Genomic DNA, 11,832 nt, shown 5'->3' with positions numbered 1-11,832 from the left:
TGATGAATAAATTGCGGTATGGAAACAACTGGTACCGAGGATCCATGATGGCTGACGAGAACATGTGTACAGGCATTAATCATAAATCAAATGATCGTAATGGTGGTAGTAAGGAGCATTAAAGGGATAGTGATACAGCACTACTGGAACATCTGACAATCATGATACTGAGGATATTAGCGATGTGCCTCTTGCCGAAAACAATACACAAGAAAAATGGCATCATTTTCTGTGTACACCAAATGGAACAGCATTTAGGGTGTGGCTGAAATTGCGGCGCGCACGCAATTTCTAGCACTTCATAACTACATGTATGTATGATCTAGATGGTGTTGCAATCAATGAATTTAGGTTTGAAGACACATCCCTAATCCCTGTTATCTATTTTGAGGTACTTATAGGGTCGTTTCCGTCTCTTACCTTTCATGGTGAAGCGTTAATGAAAGATGCGCTTGGATTCTTCAGTAACATGTTCAGAGGGTTCCCATGAGGGTTCTGAGTAACCAACCCACTTGACTAAATAGTAACGTTTACCCTGCTGCATGCGTTCACGCAATAATTTTTCAACAAATTGTCTACAAATCGTCTGCCAGTGGAGACAAAGAAAGTCTTTAGCCCCAGAACAATAGGAAGAGGCTGAAAAACTCGGTCAAGAGGGTTGTGATCGTTGCTCTAGAAATCAAGTATAAATTCACCATGGATTCACTGGCAAAGAGACTTCGTCTTGGCGACTCGCGGCGAGTCATACAATGCCTCAGTTCTAGTTATCCAGACTTGTTTTAAGTCTGATATTGTTCCTACTGTATATATGCACCTTGTGAGGTATTGCTGGACCTCCATCTTACAATTCACCTGATTCCTGTTGTTTGGCCTGAGCTCATGATCTTCCAGATTGGGTTATTCTGCCACAGTGAACAACATAGTGAACATGAATGATGTGACAATAATAATGATCTGTCATGACAGCGTGTTATCATGATAAATGATACAGATGTGTTCCATCTATACGTGACATGTATGAAAATGAATGAATATTTGAACTTTGTTGTTTCTTATGATTCACCCCACCTGATGAGGTTAGGGCAATAGTTTTGGTGACTGTGTTCTTCCATAAGTGCTCCATGTAAAGGCTTTTGATTTCGTTTGATATCTGAAATAATATTATCCTTTAGAAAACTTCCAAAACTAGAAAAGTAAATACCAAAATCCAAAATCATAACTAAACAATCTATCAAATAAAAACACAAAAACTACCATAAATATAAAAACATTTACAGGACAATAGTCAAATTAAAAACAGGCCAAACAAAATTAAATTCCAAACAGACAAGTTCACAAACTGCAACGAAACAGAAACGCCCAAGCGCGTCCTACTACACTGCATACACTACCAACAACGCGGTGCTCCAGAGTTCACTGAACACAAACCACATCTAACACTACAGACACTTCTAACAAATTTCCGATTTAAAAATTCATACAATTCTAACTATGCAACCTTCGCGCTCTTCGTCAAATTCAATTGAAACTTGGTCCCGTGTTACATGCATGCTACACGCGTGTGAGTCTCGTTGCACAAGCGTGTGACACACAAACACGTTGCACACCCTTTCCAAACGCGTCACATGCGTTCTGAACGCGTTCACATGCGTTCTGAAGGCGTTGAAATCCAAATAAAAAGTATACCTATTTATTGTTATTAAAGAATATGCTGTAGTTTCTGTCTGTGGTGTGTTTAAAGTGAACTCATGCGATGCTAGCACTCTGTGGGCGTTCAATATATTGCAGGTTGTTGTCTCTTTTCATATCCTTTCGAACGTGACTCTTACTTAATAGAATTATCGACAGGGGACAGTAAGATAGGAAGGTATGTCACAGCTTAAAAAAAACAACCTGATGAAAATATAGACAAGTTTCAATAGATTTATTCTTACCAATTAAAACAAGTCTATAAACCACTAACAACGCAAGTTTGAACACCTTACTGAGGATCAAAGGGACTTACATTGCTTTTGCTTCCTACAAGAGTTCCCAGCAGGATTTACGCCATATGTTAGGTTGTCAGTGGCTGTAGGTTATGTTAGCCAATATCTTAAAGACTAAAATCAAAATTCTGAAACACTAGACAATATTATATACTATGATCATCAAAGGACTTATGTTTCACCGGAATAAGGACAGTATTTTATACTATCTTAACCCTCGTAGTGCCACCACCATCTATGGTCTCAGTTAATCATAATATAACTTTAATTCTAAAAAAACAGACGATACTGTCAAAACCGCTTGTTGTCATAAACGTTACCTGTTGGCTAGGTTTGGCTAGGTCTGTAAATAACCGAGTCTGGACCAGTCAATCCAGTGATCAACAGCATGAGCATCGATCTGCGCAATTGGGAACCGATGACATGTGTCAACCAAGTCAGCGTGCCTGACCAACCGATCCCGTTAGTCGCCTCTTACGACAAGCATAGTCGCCTTTTGTGGCAAGCATGGGTTGCTGAAGACCTATTCTACCCCGGATCTTCACGGGTCTTATGTATTTGTACCCCCCTAGAGTATATGTGATCTTTAATAGATAAGCGTCTGTCTGAAATCGATCTTTCTACGTTCCCACCGGCAGATCAGATGTCAGTTCATACATAACGACACTAACTGTTTTCTTCTTGTTGTTATTGTTAAATTTGGCCGAGTACGGGTGAGAACCCCTGGGGATGATACAGCCCTTTTCAGAATCACGATCCGTTCATGTCATGGAGATTCCAAATGTAGTCACGTGATCGTCAAGGGCAGAAGTCACTCATCAACAACAGAGAGAAAATAAACCGCTTCAAACTTCTTTAAAGTGAGTTATTGAGACAATACGACCGGTTCCAATTGCTCATAAGTGTTCGTGCATCTTATGCTTAAACATGGGTGTCTCAGCAGAAGTTTGGAGACTCAAAATCGGTACACTTTGTCCACGAGTCAAGACTGGCAATCGTGTCCCCCGTTATTCGACTCATATGCGGCATAGGGATAGCACTGCGAATTGTGTTGTTGTCATTTAGTCTGCTAATAGCATCGGGCGACATAGAACTGAACCAAGGGCCTCATTACACCCCCTGATAAAGTACAGACGCGATTCTCAACTAAGAATGGACAGTGTTTGACAAACGAAAGCGTCTCAATCCGTCGGTCATGGCTGATCTCGCTTTAACGCTGAAAGCTGTACAGGATCAAATTACCTCCCTTAGCAATAAGTGAGTGAGTGAGTTTATATTTAGCGTCACATAGGCAATATCTCAACCATATCGTGACGAAAACAATTTATACAATATAAAGTGAAAACATTTTGAAGATGAAAACCTGTCGACGATGGACAGTAAAAATATTAGATAATCACAGATATAATATAAAACTAGCGAGCAAAGCTAAAACATTCCAATTAAAGAAGACAATACAATATAAAACACGGGCTATAGATCGCCAACAACTGAAGGTAGATCACCATACTAGGAACCATGGGCCTTAGCAATAAACTCGATGTTAACTCACTCACACCCTAACCCCACCTCACCACTCCCCACTCAACCCCACATGGCATGACATGACATGTGTATGTATTACATACTTGCAGCAGGAGGTAATTTCTTCCTTTGGTCAGAAGAAACTTTATACAAGCATATATTGTTTTCTTAGACGTATTCATTACTCAACAATATTTTAAAACATAATATCCTGCTTTAATGTAGCAAGGATTGGTTATAAGAATGAAACCAATACTTTGTGGACTAATAATCTTCAATAGATTTAATTGTCTAGAACGGGTGAACTAAGCCTTGATCAACACTTGTAATAACTACTGATGATACTTTCAAGCCAAATAGATTAATTGCAAGGTTTAAGTCATCTAATATTCTTAGGATGGTTGTACATCACATTCCATGACAATATATCAGTGCGTTAGTAAGAATTGAATTATGCGTCACATTTCGAAGAACATTATAATTTCTAGTATATCACAGATATTAAAGTAAAACTTGCATGCTATCATAAAACGATATTATTAAATAGAACATTACAATATAATGCTAATAAAAATGCTAATTGTTGCGCCTAGAATCCAACACGATGCTGCTATCTGACCGTATCTGGTCCGTACATGCGCTTCTCAGGTACCCATTTGAAACAGCTGGGTGGACTGAGTGCACTGTGGACGAAGTGTCTTGCCCAGGGACACAGCACAGTATGAGACCCAGGTCACAAATTTCGGTGTCTCACCCGAACACGGACATTTGGCGTGAGAGGCCAGCATGCTAACCACTACACCACTGGGTTATAGGTTGCCAACAACTGAAGCTAGATCACCATGCTAGAGACCATTGGGACTTACAGAACTTTTACTACCTGCATGGCCCCTAGCTGGACTTACATCATCCCCTCAGCTGTTGACAATTTAGACATATTCAGCCATTGATTTAAACGAACATATATATACTTTGCTTAAACGTGTGGTGAGATTAAATATACTTTGAAAGTGTGGCCATCATCAGCTGTTTGAGTGAGTGAGTGAGTTAATATTTAACGTCACATCGGCAATATTTCAGCCATATCGTGACGAGAACATTTGATATTGTCAGATGTTTGAGTGTGTCCAAGGAAGTCGAAGAGTCATTATCTGATGCACATACGGACGTGTCCATGAATGACGAAGAGCCATACTCAGGTGCAAGTAGGGTATGTGACCTATGAACTCAAAGTCTCAATATCTGATGCAGATAAGCATGTCTTCGTGGTCGTTAAAGTACCAGCGAAATCACCATGTCAAAGTCCCATCATACGATGCATATAGGTGCGTGTCCATGCATGTCAAAGTGCCATCATCAGATATTTACCTATAAACTTGATATGAATCTACTCATGGCCACATTATGACGGATGGCATCAAAGGTGTTCCATAAAAATAAATCTATAATGTAATTCTGCCGGACACCTGGTGTTTCAATGATTTTCGAAAGTAAGTTCAACACAGTAATGTATTTGAAACTAATTTCAAGTTACCTTGAATAAACACAACATACTGTCAGAAGTAGTGCACATACCATACACAAGTCAGGGTGTGACTGTCCTTAGAGGACCTTCATTCTACACGAAACACACCATCGGCTTCATCTACATGGTCCTCGAGCCTGTGTTTCGGTAGATGACTGTCGTCAATCACAAGAATAGCATGCACCTTTTTCATTATCACCTTTTTGGGGGCATCTTCAACACAGTCTGAATATCTCCGTCAGGATCACACTACTACAAGCTTCCTCTATCCACATCTTCCTCCACACAGATGGTCTATGGCTGAATATCCTGACTGTTTGGGTAGAGGACCATGTCTCCAATAGGAACACATCCCCCACACCAGCCTCCACACACCAGATCAATGATGGCGCCATCCTGTGTCCGGGTAATACTGCGCAAATCGCCCGCGTGTCCATAGCCAGTCCACATGAGCTGTATGTGAAAAGATCTATTAAAATGTATTTTTCATATCAAGTCTTTGTTTTGCTATCATCAAGGAAGCAAGGTGATGATATGGATATAATCATGTGATATTGATACACTATTCATGGTTTTCACTTTGATTTTAAAAATTATACTTTAGTATTGATAATACTAACGAAAATGTATCACTTACTTCAGTGGCGAACTTCATTCCAGTGCCCAGGGTGTCAATGTGAAAGGTTCCTATTCCCTTGCATGCTTTTGTAGATGAGTAACAATCCACTGCCATACCGTACTTGTGTGGCTTCGTTTTGTTTCCGCTGGTGAAGGTAGTGTCCTCTGTCACAACAGCCATTGTCTAAAGCATAGAAATGTTGATTATGTGTTAAGGAGAATTAAATGTCTTTTATCCAAAATGAAAATTTGAACTTAAAATTAAATAATATACAAATCTAATGCCATAAAATACACATTACACCTGCATTTCAGTTCTGCCTGTAGAAATGTAGAGTTAAAGTTAAATTCAAAGGAATTGTGGGTCTCCTACACACACGTGGGTGGGAAACCAGTGTGGGAAAACTGGTAACAAACACATGTGTGAGATCAATTTCCAAGCCGATGTCTGTGACCTGGGGTCAGATTGAACAACGCCGCATTAAACTTTCACTGCAGTATATCACTAAACTACGTTCAAATCAGTCCAATCCAGCATACAATTGTGTTTTCAACCCTCTCTGTGAAAACTTGTTTCCTAAACTGCCAAGCCTGGTTTCACCACTTGGAATCAGAATTCAACCACACATATCTGCAGCTAAAATTGATCTCAATAGCATAGCACCTTACCGACTCCTGTCTTCAATACCCTGGCAGATGGTGAAACCACAGGTCGATCTTACCCTCACTAAATTCAAAAACTCTCAAACAAATCCCTTGGTGTTCCAGCAGGAATACATCCAGTTACGTTCCAAGTATGACACCAATAGATCCATTTTCACAGACGGTTCCAAGGATGAGGGCCAAGTCGCCAGTGCTACAGTCATTGGATCTAAGACTGTCTCCTCTAGGATTCCCGACAACAGTTCCATTTTCACTGCCGAGGCCAAAGCTATCTTTTCAGCTTTGAGCTTATGACCTAAATTCGTTTTCAAACATTCATTATCTTGAATCATTCCAAAATTACTTCAAGTCACCCCATCATCTGGACATTTTCAACTTTACAAGATTCGACATCTTGGTTGCCTTCGTCGGCATAGCAGGTAACACAAATATTAAAACAGCTCTTGACAAGTCACCCCATCCCGTACAGTGACTTCTGGAAACCCACTATCAAAATATACTCGGGACTTCATGCAAAAAACACTCAAGTAGGAAGAAATAAACTGTTCTTGAAACCAACAATTGGCGTTTGGTTGTCAGTCAAGACGTGAAGAGGTAATTTTACGATGTCGTATTGACAGATTTACTCATGACTATCTGCTGAAAACGGATGAATGGACCCCGATGTGTGTCTCTTGCGATGATCACCATAAATTGTGCTGGAATGTGGAATGCGTCTGCAAGGGACACATTATGATGCAACAAACCTAAAGATCTGTTCTCCCGCGTGCCATCTGACAGTATACCTGAGGGATAGTTGAACTGTGAAATGTCACTAACAAATTGCCTGCCTTTGATGCTGTGACTTTTTCTGCTTTTAAATGACAATGTAATGAATATATGTTTTTGAAATAAAACTCATTCCGAGTATGTACTTACAATGTTTATTAATGCAAACTTGTTCTCGTCACTATATGGCTGGAATAATGCCGATGTGACGCAAAACCCAACTCAACTCAACTAAACTCAACTACAGCACCTTTGCTATCTGCATGGACCCTAGTTGGATTTACAACATCCCTTCTGCCGCTGGCGATTGTAGGAAATATAAAGCCAACTTTAAAATAACATAAATACTACGTTTTAAAAATCTGGTAAGTTTAAATTTAGCTTACGAAGTTTAGGGACTTACGTCGGGAAAATGAGAACCTGTGTCTAAGAAGAGTAGTCCCCCATCGATAGTGAACGTAACCTCAGCAATGTCACATTCAAGCCTTCGTTTTACACCTAATTACACACACTCAGTAGTTTTGGCTCGGTCGATGGGAGAACATTGAACGTAGACTGGTACACAAGTACAGATCCCCAATGTGCAGAGATACCCAAACAATCTTCCGATGACGACAACCACCAAACGATAATGATGACGTCACACGCTCAGTTATTTCATGTTTGCAAGAAGTAAAATCATCTACATTTACATGGTAACGTCATCATTTTAGAGTGTTTAATAACATTTCTGTGATCTTATCTAGTTTGCATTGTCATTATCGCCTGGATAACGAGAAGATGGCAGAAACTCTAGTGGAGGGGCACCTTGGCGATGGGTAGTGATTAGGTAGACAAGTGACGTCACTCATTCATAAACGTTGTGTTGTGCATTATTGCGCAACTACGCTTAGAAAATGTGAAATTCGAATCTATTCGACCTTAAAATAGTACGATTTTATGGTGTGTTAGAAACAGATTACTGTACTCGTGTGTGTCAGATATCAATTATCTTATAACTCACTTCCACTCGTTAAATACGTTTTGAAACAACTCGTAAGATAAATGGTATCTAGCAGACACTTGTTTAGTAATCTCTGTTTCACAGCGTTATTTGGTGTATGTTTTGAAATGTAAAAGTCAGATAATTAATTGAAGGATTGAAGTTACAAAATGACATTTTATTAGTAATCACTCTGTTTTTCATCATACCCGTGAAGGTCCGGGTTAGAATATTGATCTTCAGTAACCCATGCTTGTCGTAAGAGGCGACTAACTGGATCAGGTGGTCAGGCTCGTTGACTTGGTTGACACAGGTCATCGGTTCCCAATTGCGCAGATCGATGCTCATGCTGTTGATCACTGGATTGTCTGGTCCAGACTCGGATTATTTACAGACTGCCGCCATATAGCTGGAATATTGTTGAGTGCAGCGTACTAAACTCACTCACTCACTGTTTTTCATCAAATCACCAATGGTAATTCTGAAACGTCGCAGATAAACCTAGAATTGGTTGGGATATTTTGGAAACTACACGAAGATGTAATCACTATTTACGATATTCATGAAACAGATAAGGTCATGATATAGATCCGGCAGATCATAGATGTCGGGCACCACAACAACTGGGTCATGCGTGTTCCCTGGGGACAATATACCTGTTGAATAGTTAAGTTTTAGAAATTTAAACTTCAGCCACGAACTTATGCTGGCCAGATTGTTGTTTGTTTGGAACTTTTTCAGCAGCTCTGGAAAATGTGTAATGTATAATGAAGTTATAAATAAGTACGAATAATGTATAACGGAGATAATGAAAATACTTAAAACAGTACAAAATGATGCAGTCTTGTATGTTACGATTTTGGTGAAACGGGTATAAGGCTACAAAAACCTAGACACACAATCAGAGCATACTATAGATTTCAGATGTGTTTCCCGGCTGCAGCTCCAGGTTGACATAATACATGTAATTGCACATAGATTGTGACAGCGAAAACATTTTTGCTATGTTACTTGCCATTGCCTTTCACAAAACGTGGTACATTTATCATAGAAAACGTAAAAGTAAAACAAGTAGGTTCTCCCTTCACTTTACTTGGCATACTCACATCACAGAAATTGGAATTAAAACAATCAATGCAGGGCTCCAGATAACTTCTGCGGGTGTGGGTGTACTTACACCTCATTTTCACTTACTGATGGTTTAATTCTGATTTTCTGATACACTGTTACTCCACCCATGCCAACTTTTAAATGTGGCAAATCATTTCTGCAGTTATCGTTCCACCTTTTAGAATAGTTTCCAACGTTCTCGTTTGGCAGGGCGACATACTCCAGCTGGCGTGTGTCATTCAACAAGAAGTAAACCTTCATACTCACATCACAGAAATGTAAATTGAAATGTGCACCTACCGATGGTATAATTCTGATCTTCTGATACATTGTTACTCCATCTTGGCCAACACCATCAAATCTCAGATACGGCACTTCACTGTTACAATAAGCGTTCGACCTTTTAGGAAAGTTTCCAATGTTTTCATTTGGCAGTGTGACATACTCCAGCTGGTGTGTGTCATTCATCAGGCAGAACACCTTCACTGACATTCCTCTGAATTGAGGAGCTGAAGGTATGATGTGGTACTCTCCACTTTGAGCCCCTGGGTTGTCCTCCCTGATCTCTGAACATGTCGTAGGATCTGTTAAGCCGTAATAAAAGAAAGCCTTGAAGAAAGGCAGCGTTGGAGGCACCTGAATAATTAAGAATTCTAAATCTAGTGAGAAGGACGTGAGATGGTGTGTGTGTGTGTGTGTTTGTTGTTGTTGTTGTTGTTGTGTGTCTGTCTGTCTCTCTCTCTGTGTGTGTGTGTGTGTGTGTGTGTGTGTGTGTGTGTGTGTTTTGAGGGGTGAAGCTGATTCCAAGAGCACCATGATGACCATACCTCCGTCTATTATAGGCTTGCTTCTATTAGAGATCGGTATTCGCATCGCAAGTACGGTACCCTCATTTCTGGCCAGTGAAGGTCCGGGTTAGAATGATGATCTTCAGTACCCCATGCTTGTCGTAAGTGGCGACGAACGGGATCGGGTGGTCAGGGTGACTTGGTTGACACGTGTCATTGGTTCCCAATTGCGCAGATCGATGCTCATGCTGTTGATCACTGGATTGTCTGGTCCAGACTCGGATTATTTACAGACTGCCGCCATATACCTGGGATATTGCTGAGTGTGGCGTAAACCCAACTCACTCACTCACGTGTCCTGTCAATTCAGTGTTGACTTTTCCTTTTAAATGTATGCCATTTATACAATTCTTCTTTTCAACTGATAACAACACGAAATGAATCAACATAAAACAAGAAGGAAGAATAGATCATCCAGAAGTGCACTGTGGCCATATTTCAATGAAACAGCCTCAGAGATAAATGGGAAGCTTTTCTTCTGTTATGATCTAAAATGTTTTGTAGTTGTTTGTTTTGGGTTTTTTATGTATTTTTATTTCCCAAAGTACATTTGGTGCTGCCATTTTACATTATACAAAACATCATCGTTATCAACATCATGCAAGCATCAACATCATACAAGCATCAACATCATGTATTCAGGGGTCAATGTCTTACAAGGATTTACATATTAAATTTAACTGTAAAATATCTGCTATCTTTACCCAAGGTTTATATGTATACACGTGTTCAGGTATACTGTCAACTGCGTTATATTTAAATAACATCTCTGGTATAATTAGCAAAAAGTGTATGGAAGGAGGACCAGAAAGCACATAATTTTGCTGGGTTTGCATTAGAGAATGCTGTATATTTGGTCGCTTTATAGTAATTGAGTAATGATCTGAAATGTTAATTCAGTTAAGCCTCATTCTTGCAGTACCAGGAGTATAGGAATATAACGCGTGGAGTATGCAATGTTTTCACGTAATAGAATTGATCGAATAACAGTACCTTGTTTGTAGGTGTCAAACAAACCACTGCCTGGGTTGATAACACCACCAGATACCGCCTCTGCTTGTCGTGTGATGCAGAAGCGACTTGTGTCTGAATACTGGAACTGTTGGCATGACACGTTTGAACACAGAATGGCGCAGGTCGTTAGTCCAAAAACATTCTGGATCTGAAGATGTTGGGGGTTATCTAAATCGGCGGGAACTCCACTGCGTATCTTCTTAAAATGAGACTCTTCCAAACTTGATGTTATTGAAATACAGATAACCAACAAAAAGAATCTGTAGAAAGTTATAACTGTCTGCATTTTGAAAGACGTTCCAGGGATATATTCGCGCAAACTTAAGGCGTGCGAGAAAGACTCAGCACAGGTAAATGAATCAATAGCTGTGTGGGCTGTTCCTCTCTGTGCACTCCACCCTCGTAAGAAATAGTGAACTGTGTCAGTATCTTAATGATAGTTTGTTAAACAACTTTTTTATTATTAAGTTATAATTGATAAAATTCATAATTCTCAATGGTAGAAGAATTATAATGCATCATGTCAAATGATATAAAACGATTGTACTTGTACGTTTTGAGTACAGTGAGCAAACACCGTGCGAGAAAGGCTCGGCCTAAATGAATCAATAGCTTTGTCGGCTGTTCCTCTCTCTGCACTCCTCCCTCGTAACAAATAGAGAAGTCTGTCATTAGTTGTTAAACAACTTTTTTATTATTTAATCATAATTCATGACATTTACAATTCTCCATGGTAGAACAATTATAATGCATCATGCCCAATTTGAAAACCATTGTACTTATACTTTTTGAGTA

At 39.6% G+C, this 11,832-nt stretch overlaps 1 protein-coding gene across 1 annotated transcript; it reads right to left on the bottom strand.

The window, feature by feature from the left end:
* Window positions 1-4,395: 4,395 nt before the first annotated feature.
* LOC124271135 (A disintegrin and metalloproteinase with thrombospondin motifs 9-like) lies at window positions 4,396-11,497 on the bottom strand. The gene is made up of 4 exons (XM_046706201.1): window positions 11,017-11,497; window positions 9,476-9,759; window positions 5,672-5,836; window positions 4,396-5,487 (listed from the first exon to the last, which is right to left on the bottom strand). The coding sequence occupies exons 1-4, from the start codon at window positions 11,321-11,323 to the stop codon at window positions 5,329-5,331; spliced, it is 915 nt and encodes a 304-aa protein (XP_046562157.1). The 5' UTR covers window positions 11,324-11,497; the 3' UTR covers window positions 4,396-5,328.
* Window positions 11,498-11,832: the final 335 nt, after the last annotated feature.

The sequence above is a fragment of the Haliotis rubra genome, unplaced genomic scaffold (assembly GCF_003918875.1).
Source record: "Haliotis rubra isolate DU_JTF1 unplaced genomic scaffold, ASM391887v1 Scf1579, whole genome shotgun sequence".
Classification (NCBI taxonomy): domain Eukaryota; kingdom Metazoa; phylum Mollusca; class Gastropoda; order Lepetellida; family Haliotidae; genus Haliotis; species Haliotis rubra.
Note: the sequence above shows the minus strand (reverse complement) of the source record. Positions and strands in the feature narration are given on the sequence as shown.